Genomic DNA, 15,724 nt, shown 5'->3' with positions numbered 1-15,724 from the left:
GTTTTTTGCAAGGCTATAGCTCTTTTCCTGGATCAGAGATGATTTGTGTCTGGTGAAATATTTCCAACAGTGTCAGAACTGTTAATTTTCCACTTCTGAATTGTTATAATTACATTTGCCAGTATGTCCTGCTGCTTGGCCAAGTGTCAAGTATTATTCTCCAATCACTAAGGTGTGTGTCTCTATAAGAGTCAAGCAGCAATGCTTTATTATGCAATACTTCAAAGCCCAGAGGTGACAAAGTCTCTTTTCAAGATGTAAATCCGCTTGGCTCAGTTGAATCTCGAGGTGGTGTAGTTTTCAAATTATCCAGCAGGGGGAGAAGTTTCAAAGGTCTTTTTGAATCAATCAGCCCCCACCCCTGTCCCTCCTCTCTCTCCAGCTTGCTCCTAAAGTAAGGAGGTCTTTGCATAAACTTCATTCCATTCAACAGAAGGAAAACACATGTTTCAGACCCGGCAGAGGAAAAACACAGAAAGCAGACAAAGAGGACTTTGGACTGGACTCGTTCTCTTGATGTTGGACTACTCTTTCCACATGAAGTTTGGATCTTTATGTTTTCAACTTCAAAACTGAAGTGTGAGTGCGAAAGTTCAAAGCAGTCATAGACATGTCTGCAACTTTTGCTTTGAGTTTTCCTATATTGGCTCTAGTCTTTTTTCATTTCCTGCACCATTACTGTCCGGTTTGGGCCGCAATGGACACTTGCTATGATGAGAAGGGGGCCTCAAGCCTTTGCATGCCCAAGTTTGAGAACGTTGCCTTCAATCGCACTGTGGTGGTGTCAAACGTGTGTGGTTCTCCACCTGAGGACTACTGCATGCAGACCGGCTCAACGCGCTCGTGTCACTACTGTGATGCATCAGACCCTGAGCTGAACCACAATGCCAGCCTCCTGACAGACTTTAACAGGAATGAGGAGCCCACATGGTGGCAAAGCCAGTCCATGTACTATGGCATCCAGTACCCCAATTCTGTCAACCTAACCCTTCACCTTGGTAAGAGCAATTACACAATCTGCTTTCAGCCTGACATCTAATTTTTATTGGTCATACTTTCCTCAGCTTATGGTGTTTGTGGTCAGATTCAGCAGAATGACTACCTACAGTATATAATGTCTTTTATTATCAAAAGTGCCTAACAGACTATTTTTAGATATTTTTTTTTCCAGTGAAGAGAATCTTGCCTGATTTTTTTTTTTTTTTTTTTTTTTTTTTTTTCATATATTCTCAACTTGACATGCCATTAACTTTTCACTTTTCCTTTCTTTGAAAGTAGTTTCAGGCATTGTTTTGTGTTCTGCAAGCCCAAAGGGGGAAGGGAGGAAGGCTGACAATTTAAAACAGATGTTCTGAACAACAGACAATTTGCATTATTTAGTCTAGACTCATCTCCATAAAACAATCTCGCGTCCAGACATTGGTTAGACTTGAAATTCTTCTTAACAAACCAGAATTCTGTTGGATTCATGGCAGATTATCAAAGACAGGACTGCTGCAATATAGATAATAAAACATGAGCAGTGACGTGCCCTTTGGGTCTGGCCCTTCATTTACACCACATTTCAAACTGAGCAGTGGTGCTGGTCCCAAAGAGATGATTAGAACTTTGGGGACAAATCTGATCAGATGTAAAGCCTTAAGCATGTCTGCTGTATGATTTGCTTGTCACCACAATACCACAATCTAACAGTTACAACTTTCTGCGCTTTTACAATATACATTATTATTACTTTTTTTTTTTTTTTTTTTACCCTTGAAGTCCTTCAAAAGTGGTTTAAACAGGTCTTGATAACTGGAAGGGAACAAATTAATACTAGCCATCCCATTTCATAAAATGCATGTGGAATTCATGAGCTACATGTTTGAGGGACAGAAATGTCATTACCTCCCGTCAGAAAGTCATTTTTTTCATAGCCTGGGACATCCAAGGCAAGTCCACTGTCATTTCAAATTATGCAAATTTTTTTCCATCACTTTCAGAAAAGTTTCCTTATACTCTATAAAAACTGCAAGATTAAAAACAACCTAATTTGGGTCAAGCACTGATCCACTTCATTGATTTCAGAGCGCTTTGCACAATTATTCCAATCTCTTGAGCTTTTTTATATAATAATTTTCTAACTTTTTAAGTCAAGATTTGACATTATTGATTAACACAAGTGAAAATTATTGAGCAGTGGGAGAAAAATTATGATTATTATCATTTTGTGTGAGGAATTATTCTGAATAATATAACATGCATTTGCAGTGAAGCACTTATTTTCTCACAACCCCAAATAAACACCAAAGCAACTAATTGCTGTTATAAATAACTTTAATATAGTAGTTAAGCCCACCTGTTTGCAATTCAGTCTCAGCGTTCTTGCTGTCAGAATGATTCATGCTAATAGTTAACTTCCACCTTATTTAAGAAACAATGACCAGTTTCCAGTGAACCAAGAGCTCATTGAACGTATTTCTTATCAGACGTTAAACTGAACAGTTTATGTAGCACATGCATAAGAAAACCCCAGACGTCTTTGCATCTGATGGTTTTCCCCAAAAATGGCACTCTTAGACCTGGTTTCAAAATGTTCTGGTGTGAGACACTCCGATGAACGTACAGCTGAATCTCATTAAAAACATTTCTGTTTTACTGAATAGCCACTGTGTGTAAACGGGGCTTAATTGTCTTAGGATTTTGTTCACAGATGTAGGAGAAATGGAGGGGTAGATCGATAGTCATTCACATTGCTTTGGCAAAATTGAAAGTATGAAACTACATACCACTTTACTGCTCAATTAATTCTGACAGTAATATTATAATCTTGTGCAATGTGTCCATTTGCATTGCAAGTCTCTTTGTCCTTTTTGATATTAATTATGTTCGATCCACTGACATTCCAGTCACAATACCATGCTGTGAAAAACTGCTTAAATTGTGACCTAACTGTAATGGTCTGTGATGCCCAAAAATTTTTTTTGCAAACCTTCTGTAAATCAATTTTATTTTCTCATTTCCATGGGTTTGTGTGATTACAGTAATCTCTTATCAGCAAGAGAAATCTGGCGCTCTAAGCTTACCTTCCCAAATGTAATTACCGTACTAGTCTTGTACAAATTGAATCAAACTGCTGATGTGCAGTGGAAAAAGAGTTGTGTTATTTTTGGTTGTTTTTCTTTTTTTTCTGGAATATCCCTCTAAATTAGTACCATAGTCCAAAACTAGGAGCACACCCAAAGTACAAGGTCAGTGTTTAGTCTTTTGTAATTTTGGTGTAAGCTCATTTCATAAAGTATTCTTTTGATATTCACCAACACCTATTCCTCAGTTCATGAAGCTGACTTCTCAGTGATGAGTGGATCCTGCCAATGAACAGTCAAGCAAATAAGCAGACTCAGAAAAACAAAGAGCTTGCAAGCACGCCTACACTTTGGCCTTCCATTTGCTGAGTAATCAATAGAGGTGAGCATTGGCATTTCTGCCATTGGCAGGCTGCTACCAGCAGGAGATGCTTGTGTCAAATTAACCTACAGAGTTCATCAGAGAAGTCACTAAGGAGTGATAGAAGAGTATTTATAGGTACTTGATGTCTAGTGTGCTTTAGTTTTTTTCTGCTGCTTTCTTTGGAGGATTGCTGCTGGACTAGATCATACATTTTTGGAACATTAACACTTTTTGGAGTGAATTAGTTTATATCTGACAGTCTGTTAGTGTAGCATTCATTGTAAGGTATTTTAGAAAACAACTTATTGTCATAAAAAAAACTATCTGAATAATAATAATAATAATCTATAAGTGTGAATAAATGTTAGGTTACTGACATGTTTTGTTATTGTTGTGATTATTAGATATAGATTTCCAAATCTGTTAGTACAACTCAAATGCACTACTAAAATGAATATTTCCTTTATCAAGATTAGCACAGTAAATATGATTTGACATGAATTTATTTTAGGTCATGACAAACTGATGCAAAAGTGAATAAGTTATTGAGGAAATAAAGTTTTCAGATATGTTTCCCAAAGTAGGACTGGCTGCTCATCCATATATTGTTTGTGCATGATGTTTTCTATCCTGAGGCAAAAGGAACAAGGTGTGGGTCACTGTCAAGTTGCATACTGGGTTTTCATTTTAGACTACAGGCTGTAAAGCTCAATAATACATGTAAAGCTTCATCAAGATAAAGTTAAATAATTTCGTTACTTATTTCAGAAAGTGAAACTCATACTATGTAAATCTAATATAAGAAGAGGAAAAATATTTCAAGCTTATATGAATTGTATTTTTTTTTATGATCATGGCTTACAGACAAATCCCAAAGATCAACTAAAATCTGTATTTTTAAAAAGTAGGGATTCTGACAAGTTCATTTTTATACAGTTAATACTTGGTTGGGCATCTTTGCTTTAATAGGCACATTAATATTGTTCTGTTGAGGTGTAGTCAAAGCCCAGGTTGCTCAGATGGCACCCTTCAGGTCATCTTCACCCCCTGCCAATAAGGGGTTCAGGTCGGGGACGTTTGCTGGCCAATCAAGCACAATAACATTGGGGTAATCAAACCATCCTTTGGAACCGTTGGCAGTTTGGGCAGCTTCAAAATCCTGCTGGAAAATGAAATTGGCATCTCCATAAAGCTTGACAGCAGAATAAATGTTCTAGAATTTATTGGTGGGTGTCCTGAGTGTGGACTCGAGAAAGCTGAGACCAAATAGAAGATCATAAAAACTTTGCAGGTGTGAACAGCTAATTATCTAATTCAGGTTTGACTCCATACTCTTCTAATGTTGGATTTTCATGGCATGATAAATTTTCAGTTCTGTCGCACTGTTTCCATTTTCCTAAAGACATCTTGAACTGGAAGAAAAACATGCAGTTGAAGCATGACAGGGAAGCACGAGGTCCAGTTCATCTGCCGGCTGTGTAGACGGTATTGTTAATGTCAAAATGCAATAAAGCTCTGCAGACTTGGGACACCTCTTTGCGATGTGGGGTGCCAAGTTCAATTTGAATCTTGTTTAACGTTGAAAATCATAATTACTTTTGAGCAAAGCCTTAATTGCACACTGCCCTATTCTATATGTTTGTCGCGGATGGTCACTTCTGTTCAAAATTATAAACTTTCTTAATAGGTCAAATGTCTTCCTGTATTCGCCGCGGGATGAACAATCGAAGCTGTCAAACAGCTGCACTTCAAAGCAACAACATGGTTGTAGACTGTGAAAATGTCAGCGCTCTGACCACAGAGGAATGCTCGCATCACGTGTCCCGAAAAGTAAGAAGTGCCTCCATCATGTGAAGACTATTGATTTTCAAAATCAACTTGATGTCTTACCATGTTTGGGACACTGTTTATAGCGTTATTTTGTTCCAAAGAGACTGGACATTGCTGCAGCTACAAAAAAATCCTTCTTGTCTTGAGAGTTTATTATTCAAACAATTCCAACACCCACATGTCTGTCTCCTATAGACTAAATTGACCTTTTGCTCCTACCAACCATGTGCTCCACTAAACTCGCCGCCTTTGATGTTTCCACCTTAAACGGATTCTGATTCGGTTTCCAGAACACATAACATCATGTAACCCAATATTTCTGAATTATGTGTGTGGCATCCTTTTGTAGTCCATCTGGACTGATGGTGGGGGGTGCCATCGCCTTACTGTTTTCCTTCGCCTGTCCAAACAAAATAAGATCTCTGTGAGGGGAATACAGGCAAATGTTGGGATGATAAACAGACCAGCAGGATGCAGAGGCACATGCAGCAGACAGGTCAGTGTGGGTCTGTGAAGAAATGGAGAGAGAGAGATGGAAAAAAGAGGTGAGGGGGTGCAGGATTAGGGCAGCTTCAGGGGGAGTAAGCAAAACATAATGAGGAAGGAGAAAAAGGGATGCGGGGGGTGGGAGAAAATTCTGCTTTGCTGGTAAGGAATTGGGGTCAGGTCTTTCCCACAAAGACTTGTTGAGAGAGAGAGAGACCCACACAAACACACATTCTATCAGAGCACATTGATGTCTACAGCTGGTTCTCATTTTGGAAAGTCAAAGAAAAGCAACATCCTGTCTCTGATTTAAAGCATTGATAAAAGAAGTCTGCCTCATTGGGGCATGGTGCTTTCACAGTTAGATCACGATCTTACATCTGTGAAAAGCATTAGTAAAAGCAAGTTGTTTGATTGGACTTTGCATTTGGCATGAGTTGATAAATCCACTCAGCCACTTGTTTGGTAACACAAGACTTTTAGCTCAAATAATAAACAGTTTGCAGATAGTTTCCCATACTTAAGAGAGTTTAGTCTGAGTCTGGGTAGACAAGTGCAGCTGTGTTTGACTCAGAACAGGTCAACCAGAGGGCTAATTACATGACTTTTAGACATAATTTTCTCTTTGTGGTCATTGTCAAAATACTAAAGTCCCAATTTAACTTGGATGTATCTCTGTATCAATGTCAAGGTTTCATCTTTTTTCCTGTTTTTGGCTCTTTGATCGTTTTCTTTCATACTTCTGTGCAGGGATGGGATTTCAGAATTTTGCATCTTCCATTGGTCATACAACAAGCTGCCTTCCGGTGTGTCTTGTTTTGTCAATGTTGAACCTGCACAATATGTCAAACTGCAGTCATCACTGCAATGTCAACATGCATAGTATCGCATTTGCAAAGGATGGCTTGGATGCAGTATTTGGTAGGATATTGTATATCAAATGTGATGCATTCACTGTCGGTGTGCCAATACTATTTTTGGCCTTTCACCACCACTGATCCCCACACTTGTTAATTTTTTAGTGGCTGAAATAAACTAATGTTGGAGGGGATTGTGATAAGGGAAACAAATGGTTAGGAAACTTGTGGTAAGTTACAATAAATATCATTATAACATTATCAGCAAAATTATGGCAAAATTTTTTTTGATATCACACTACTTTTATTAGTACTTTTCTGGAAATGTAATGGTAATTATCTAAACCACTTTAGCCTGAAAAGTCTTACTATCACAGTGGGTGTTTATAAGCTCTTCCCCTGAGAAGCAGACGTTGTGTAAACGTCATGAAACAAGACTAATTTCCTACTCGATCATTTTGCAAACAGACACCTGCAAACCTTTCCAACTTTTTATTCAAATTTGTCCACAATGTTTGTCTTGGAATGCTGCATCTATCTGCTGGTGTGGCTTAAGAGTAAATAAGTGTTCAGGAAGTACTTGATTTAATATCCAGCATTTTAATTACAATCATCCATTTATTTTGCTAACCACTTATCTCTGTAGGGCCACCGGAGAGTTGGCTCATATCTCCAGCTATCACAGACCCACTTATGGCAGGATAAAAGTAGTGTATGATGAAGTTAAATGCACAATTTCTTTTCATTTTATGATCTTAGTGAGATATTCTTTTTAATTTGTGGAGAAAGTGTTAACAGCCTGTTTGGCCTCTTTTTGAGGAGGCGGGGTATGCCTCCAGGGTCGTCAAAAACTGATTTTAAATAGCTTTCAGTTACTACAACCTTTCACTGCTATGCCTGCATACACCAACAAATGCACACTCTTTTTCATATCAGCAAATGGCTACATTAGATCACAAACTTTAACCAAGAAGGGCTCAGCGATAACCACAGTAACATGCAAATATCCATGTTTGCAATTTCTCTGCTTGTCATCACAGATACCCAGAATATATTTCATCCGATGTGTTTTTTTTTTTCCTTTTTTTTTGCCACAGCAGGCTTGAGCTCACCTCATGTGGGGAAATAAATGAAAGCTAAATGATCTCAGAGCTCCAAGTCAAAAGATACCATTAAAGGTTTCTGGAAAGACAAGACACGAGTGTGCCAAGTTCTGACTTGGCAGAATACAGCAACAGATGTCATTACGGCTGCAGCAGTGGACGGCGGCCCTCTATCTGTGTGCAGAGCTTAGTATCTAATGATGTAGATGAAAACACCCAGGCGTGCTCCAAAGAAGCCTGTTAAGAGAGTTTCTGCAAGTTACTCCTCTGCCAATGTGATTTCAGTTTGTGTCTACCCAGTCAATCCTCTTTTTTCTGAGTGTTTTCATATTCCGGAGATTCCCCTAATGTGATTTTTCTAAGGTTGTCTGTCAATTTTTCTACAGCAATAGAGTATTAGGATTTAATCAGTGTTGGAGGTGACGATGTTGTCGTTTATTCCACATAATTGAAGGAAAAGAAAAATGAACTAATCTGAAAAAAAAAAACATTAATCAAACAGGTTTGATTAACTTGAGAGATTATGTAAACAATTGCTCCAATATAGTAAAAATGCAAATGTAGTAAAATTTTGTGAATTCATTTTTTTTTTATTCAATTTGTCAATTACTGTAATATTTAAAAAGCAATTATTTACTCAAAATATATATATTTTTTCCTTTGCTCTTTGACCCTAAACTGTAACTCTTAAATGTTGACTAATCGAACACCTAACTATAGAAAACATGAATCTGCCAAATAAGCAGGAAATTACTGATTGTTCTGATTTTATTAAAAAGTGATTATGTTGTTGTTGTTGTTTTCCACAGGCAAAGCCTTTGAGATAACATACATCCGTTTGAAATTCCACACCAGCCGGCCGGAGAGCTTTGCCATATACAAGCGTACAGAACAGGACGGACCTTGGTTACCATACCAGTATTACAGTGCTTCATGTGGGAAGACCTATAGGAGAAATACCAAAGGTTACATTCGCCCTGGAGAAGATGAAAGGACCGCAGTATGTACAGACGAGTTCAGCGATATCTCCCCTCTCACTGGAGGAAATGTTGCTTTTTCTACCCTGGAAGGTCGACCCAGTGCCTACAACTTTGACCAAAGCCTGGCATTGCAGGTGAGCAGACACTTCATATTTTCATGAGCACATATTTTCCTTTAAATATAACATGTTAAAGAAAGATGTTTAATCACTGTATAAAATACACTCTTTTGTCTTGGCTTTACATATGACTAGAGAGTAAGATGTATGATGACTTGATCTAATTAACAAAGCAAATTTATGGCTCCTGCAAGGTTCACCCAAGGACGAACCAGATTTATGGAGGTTATTTATTTATTTCATTTGTCATTTTTCAATAATGTCACAGAAGAATGCGGTCTTTCTGGTTTTGCCTTCACATCTACCCAGATGGGGTCAGTTTTCCTTTTAGCAGATAACAATATTCTGCCATCAAAATGTGGGCTTCCCAGATTGTTTTAATTTGTGTTGAAGCTCTCACATTTAAAAAATATCAATCCTTTCAATGATTGCTACTTTCTTCCCTTGTTTGGATTAAAGTTTAAACTTTGATCAAATGACTGAATTGCCTCCCCAGCATGCAACTAGCTCTAATCATTGCATGTGATATTCTAATGTTCTGCTTCAAATGTCATTCAGAACATTCAAAATTGTTGCCTCTAAATCTGCACATTTATACACAGACAAACATCCTACAGCCATGCTTATGTATGCATGGCTTCTAGTCTTTTCAAAGGAGTTGGAGTAAAGCTAATGTTATGTTTAGTTCTGATTAACATTGATGAAGCCTTGAGAGTGTTGAGCTGAATTAATGGCCGCCTCTTGAGGTTGAATCTGAAAGGGGTGGGCAATGTAAAGCATGGCAAAAAGTGACTAAATAAAGCACTTACACCAGTCTCCCCACCTTTTTAAAAAAAAAAAAAAAGCCTGTGAGCATTCATGCATGCACCTATTCATACTGAAGTACTTTGCGACTTAAACTGAGGAAGTCTGATGAGCTTTGATGTTTGCTGCTTATATTTGTGACTATTTTTACTTCATAGTTGAAATACTGATGCACAGCAGCATGAGCAGGTCTCAGGTCTGCTTGAATGCAAAAAAAAAAAAAAACACCAAATCAGAAATTTGACCAGAATCATTCAAACAAAACAAAGCAAATTATGCAACGTAAGTATGTTCTCATTAACAGCACACAGAAAAAAAATGAACTAGTCATATTCTGCAGCTAACAGATTTTTGGTCAGAAGCAAAATTTCAAGACACATTGGCTGAGGCAGCTTTTGAAGTTTCTTTCACATCTGTGTGAGTTGAAAAGGTTCCAGTTCAGCAAAGAAAATGATGTAAAACCTGGGAGTTCATTAATTTGCTTTAAAGGCATACGTTCAACAGTGGAAAAAAAAAGTACTGATAGAAAAAAAAAAGAGTTTTTGAAGCCGTGAGCTCAGCCAAGGTGAGCAGAAACAAATGTGAATCTTAAATGTGTCTGGAAAGTGCCTGTCAAGTTTGCTCAAATCTACTAAATAGATAATTGAAGCTGCTTTCTGACTCCATCCTTGTAAAGTCTCGAAAAAGCGGGTTGTGATATTATATTGGATCTTGGGATTTTCTGTTTACAGCTACCAGATTCCTCAGAAAACCACGAGAAATGCTGAAGCATAACACAGGACATATCACAATGTCACTTGATGGTTTGAAATACTTTGATGATTGTCAGACATTTTACATCAAGTATCACGTACAGTTCAGACTGGCTTATGGTAGATGTAATGATTAATCAATACCCAATTGTATGACTTTTGAATGGCTTGTCCTGCTGGTCTGTGTTTGGTGAAAAGGTTCCAACAAAAATAAGCAGATCTGAACAAGAAACCAATATGTTTATTGTTTTATACATACCATTGGAGAGTATGAGAGAACTGAATTGTGTTTCTTTTGTCTGGAGGAAAACGCCAGTGATGTTCTTCAGATGAAAGAGATTAAACAGTTGAGAGAGGCTCAGTATCTCAATGTTTCAGGTCCTGGTGATTCATTAGGAAATTAGCTCTTAGCATAGAAATGGAACATGTTACAGATTTAGCTGATCAGATTGGGCTGCACCAGATCATGTCAGCAACTGCTGCCCAGCCAACAATTACAAGTGAAACACTCCTGGATGGAAAATGGTATAAAAGTTGACTGCAGAAAGACACAATCTTGTCTGTAGATGTTATTGATGTTTTCTTCTTCCAAATTCCTAACCATCAATAATTAATGTTGTCTCCAGAAGGTTATTTTCTCTCAAAAAAAGATGTTTGGTAAACAAACATTCTTAAAATCCATCAAGTAGCAGAGTACTTTTTAAGAAAGGACACCTCTGCAAAATGTTATATTTGCTGACATGTCGAAAAATGTTAAATAAATGCATTAAGCTGGACTGGTGCGATTTCAATGTCATTCAAACTTGGTGAATTCACAGATAACACAAAACGCTGCCCACGATGGAAAAATAACAACAACATGAAGCAAATATAACGATGTGACAGAAGAGCCTTTTTTTAGTTCCCCTAACTCTGTCAAAACCTCAGTCAGGTGATGTGGGCAACCTCAGGCTCCCCCTGCCCATTTTGCTGCTTTTCACAGTTCCTTTTTCCTATTTTTGTTCCCCATCTTCAAAATAGCAACAAAACCCAGGGAAAGAATATTTTCAACCGAGTTAGCTTAATTTCAGAAGAAGCATTTCACTGCATTGATCAGCCGCTAGCCGTGACCTCTTGCATGTGCAGAGCTTCCATCAGAGCATTGATTATAACGGCCTGTTCTTCTGACTGACCTTTCTCCGATGTCTTGGTGTGAAAAAATGTCTGACTCTGCTTCCACCTCTGAAAAGAAAGCTGTCCTCCTCCACATCATTAAATAGGAAGAGGAAGTGAAGATATGTGGGGGATATGAAGTGCAACCTTGCATAGCATAACCTGCACCAAACCTTCCCGAAGGACAAAAAGCTAAAAAGGGGAGGAAAAGCAAGAACTAAGCTAAGAACAGTTTGTAAAAACTGTTCTTAGTAACCATATATATGGTTACTTTCTCTCTTTAGTCATTGCTTTTTCTATTTTCCATTCCAGTTTGCAAAATAGCTGTCACACAACAGTCGCTCCCAATCCTAGATTATCCAGATGATGTTTATGGTAACAGCAGAGAAGCTGCGTCCCTTTAAGACTCTACTTAATTGTCTTTGTGTTTTTATTCTGAGGTCCTATATATGAGTCCTTAAACTGGCTGGCTCCCAAGGCCAGAATAAAAAAATGTCATTGGATGTTATGTATGTTTAAATATATCCATTTTAATTTTCTTCCATATTTAAAACGATGTTTAATCCCCTTTAGTTCACAATATAGCTTGAGAAATACTGATCAGTTTTTTGTGTTTTGTTTTTTTCACACCAAGTATTGGGGAAAAAAATGGGCATTATGCATTTCAGTTCAAAGCTCAGAGTGAAATAATTTCCCTCCCTCAGTTTGCTGTATCACCTTTTTCCGTACGTTTAAATTATCTTTACTTACTCATTGTCAAACATCTTGCTCAAGCTTTCAAAAACGATAAACACTCATTTGTTCTTGACTTACTCCTGATGTACTTTGTATTTGTACATAATGTTTTATTATAATTTTTTTTTGTCCCGCTGTAGAGTGTTTGTATCACACATATACTATATTTTGTTCATTTATTTCTGATATACTAGCCAATTATGTGCGAGGGAAGGATGGATGTTGTGTGTGTGTGGGTGGGTGTTTCTCTGTTTTAACGTTTTGTGTTGTGTTTTGGATTTACTTGTCCTAATTTGTTTTATTGCTTATAATGTTTTGGGGTTGTCATCAAAATAAATAAATAAATAAATAAATTTGCTGAAAAGATTTTTCTTAGAGTGGTTTTAGACTGTCCTAGTTAAAGTTTGGACTTTATTTGAGTTTTTCTGACATGCCCTTAATCTAAAGTGGCAGAGTTAAAACAATCGTAAGTCAATAGTCTCAAAAATGAGAGTTAAAATATGAAAAAAAAAAGAATCCCTGAGAAAGTCTGATCTGTAAGGAAGAGATGATTCTTACTTTACGTGCGATTTAGTGTTGAATCATAGGCTCTTACTGTATTAATAGTTTTTTTTGCCAATTTTTTTGCTCATTCTGAATTACCTGTAATCATCGGTGCTTCAAAACATCACCGATTTAAAAAGGAAATCTATTTAAAAAAAAGACAAGGATTAAGCCGACATGTCTCAACTCACCTTAACTCTACCTCCTGTTCTATCAAAACACTTTTTTTTTTTTTTCCTGTCAGCTGCTGTTTCTTCACAATACCTCCCCTCTCATCAAGCTTGGCACTTTGAATAGGCTGTGCCTCCTGCAACCTCCCACTGAGTAGAAAGAAATATATATATATATATATATTTTTAGCAGTGATCCCAATTTAAACTTGAAAAAGATGAAGGGTAGACAGCAGGGATGAAGCCACTTCTGCTCTCAAGTGTACACTAAACTGCGCAGAGCAGCAGGATTAACAGTGCATTTTCTGCTCAGCTCTCTGACGTGAAGCTCCCTCGCATCTCTAGCAAGTGAAAATTGGAATTAAAAGCACTATTGGATTATATTTAGTACCATTACGGGCTTGGCACATTGTGTGGCAGGCTGCAGCCAGTAGGATGACAAACAGCAGCATGAAAGGGGAAGGACTGGGTTTGGCTCCGGAGATTTTGCTCATTTGCCTCCGCTGGGACAGTAATAAAAATGAGAATGAATGAAGAAAATAAATGTATCTGAGGTTTAGCAAGAGCTTCTTAACTCAACAGTACATGAATCTCCTCTCTCTGCCACATTATTCCATGCCTCATCTTTTTTTTTTTCTCCTGCTCTGTGTGTATGACTTTCCCTCAGCTCTTCTGCCGATGCTGCTTCAGTTTTGTTTTTCTTTGCTTGAAAGCTCTTCTGAACGTCTAACCCACAAAACATATGCTCTCAGTTCTCAAGACAAATATATTTTAGATTGATCGCTTCAAATTAGTGACTGTGCAACCTGCACTTATCTATTTGCTATATTTCCATGCACTCTGGTAAAGCTGGAGTAGCACAAAAGAATTTAGGGGTTTGGGAGGATTGGACTCGCTCTCCTGTTGTGCAACTTGGGTTCATTTTGAAAAATATTCATCAAGGACTGACAAAGAGAAATGCTTCTTCTTCCCCTGAAAGGGTTGTTTTGATTATTTATAAAACATGCAAGGAAGAGAGTAGGGTGAACATTTGAACAGGTAGAGAAAACATGTTCAAATGGAAAAAGTGCAAGCAATGTTTCGTAAAATGAGCTCAGATCCAAGATTTTTTGACAGTTTTCTTAAACTTTAACTTGTCTGGTTTGATTTAACTCTTAATTCTGAGATATGCAAGAGAAACTAGTCATACAAGACAGAACAGCAAATTGGATGAGAAATGTTAGAAAAACTTGCAACCAAATGTTTCCCTTTACCCAACCGTACTTTGCATTGTGTAATGTGGTTTGGTAAACAAAAACAGAAAAAAAGGACAAATACAAAATTAACAAAAGCTAAACATTTTTTCACAAAAGTCCCTTGCACATTTTATGACTTCTTAAAATAACTTCAGTTTGGTTTATATTTGTGTTTATTGATTATTTTTTTGAGATGTTTGCAGGTAAAGTTCCCCCTATATCATGGAGTCAGCCTTTGGCTGACGCAGCCAAAGGCTAGAGCTAAAGTTTCTCTGATACCCAGCCAGGCCCACATGCTCCTCACTTCCATGCCTCATTGCAAGCAAAAATGTTCCAGGGAAAATGTGGAGTTGAACAGCATTGACATTTTAATTGGTGTTACAAAACACCTACATTCTCTAAGAAACTACCTTCTTTCTTTTCTTTTTTTTTTCTGTTTTTTTGTGTATTTGCATTAAATTACTGAATTTGTGGAATTTTATATATGCATAAATATTCCAAGTGATTGAGTTGGTACATTAGAAGTTTGAATGGGGAGTGGAGCAAAATAGTTTCTAAGTTTTTTTTGTTTGTTTTTGTTTTGTTTTATCAAAAAGCAGGGCCTTTATTTTAAAGGTAACCAGTATAGCAGCTTTAATCACATTCAAACTGATACTAATGCTACTTTTGGCAGTATTTCAAAATTCTTTGGACGATGTATACCTTCTGATTATAAAGCTGTTGGCAATCAATATGAGCTAAGAATGCATGGATTGGTTGGCAAATCTCTGGACAAACCTGGCAAACAACCACCCTCCTTCATTCCAGCTCTCACCCCGTGTCTTTCTTTTAAAGGAACGGGGTGGAGCCACTAATTTAAGTGTGATCTCTTTCCCCATTAGAACATAACAGAGATCAATTGCACTATTTCTTTCATTAAATGTCTCATTCCTCCTCTACTTTAAGGGTGCTGAGCCATATGGGCGTAGAGACAAAAAAGAAAAAAAAAAAACAAACATACCCTCTTTGAAGCACAATCAAAGCTCTTGGGATGCAAAGGAGTTCTCCTTTTTTTACACAGGAAATCTTCAAAATAAAGACAGTGGGGCATAGCCTTCTCTAATTGTGTGATACAGGTTCTCGCTTGAGGTGCTAATACAGGCAGCTCAGTCGAGTGGGGTTGGGAGGAACACTATATAACATCCTTTGCACAACAACACTTTCTACAGAACATCGAGTGAAGTGCAAAGAAAGGAGGAATTGAACAAGCAGCAGGTGGAAAATTACATACTACAGGTGCTTTGATTCAAACTTTTTTCCTTTATGCTGGAGAAACAATACAAATCCACACTATTTAGAGCCTGCAATACTCTTAGTATTGTTTTTGAATAATGACAGTTAAAGACTTGGTTCTGCTGCCTTAAACAATTAATGTAACAGAGAGACATATTATAGGTTTGGCAGGCGCCCCATGATGAATGCATTTCAATATAATATTTCATCATTCTGATTTAGTGAAAGAATGTCCAGCCAGTGTGTTGGGTGGGATA

General features: G+C 37.5%; 1 protein-coding gene across 1 annotated transcript in view; it reads left to right on the top strand.

Moving 5' to 3' along the window:
• Positions 1–471: 471 nt before the first annotated feature.
• Positions 472–15,724, top strand: part of lamc3 (laminin, gamma 3) — a 115,518-nt gene continuing 100,265 nt past the window's right edge. The window contains exons 1-2 of the mRNA XM_055052666.1: positions 472–998; positions 8,515–8,819. Coding sequence (XP_054908641.1) covers positions 611–998; positions 8,515–8,819 — 693 coding nt within the window. The 5' untranslated portion in view covers positions 472–610. The remainder of the gene's footprint in view (positions 999–8,514; positions 8,820–15,724) is intronic.

The sequence above is a fragment of the Poeciliopsis prolifica genome, unplaced genomic scaffold, assembly GCF_027474105.1.
Source record: "Poeciliopsis prolifica strain line A6 unplaced genomic scaffold, Auburn_PproV2 SCAFFOLD035, whole genome shotgun sequence".
In the NCBI taxonomy this organism is placed as follows: Eukaryota; Metazoa; Chordata; class Actinopteri; order Cyprinodontiformes; family Poeciliidae; genus Poeciliopsis; species Poeciliopsis prolifica.
The sequence above is the reverse complement of the archived record's forward strand: the minus strand, read 5'-3'. Positions and strand labels throughout refer to the sequence as shown.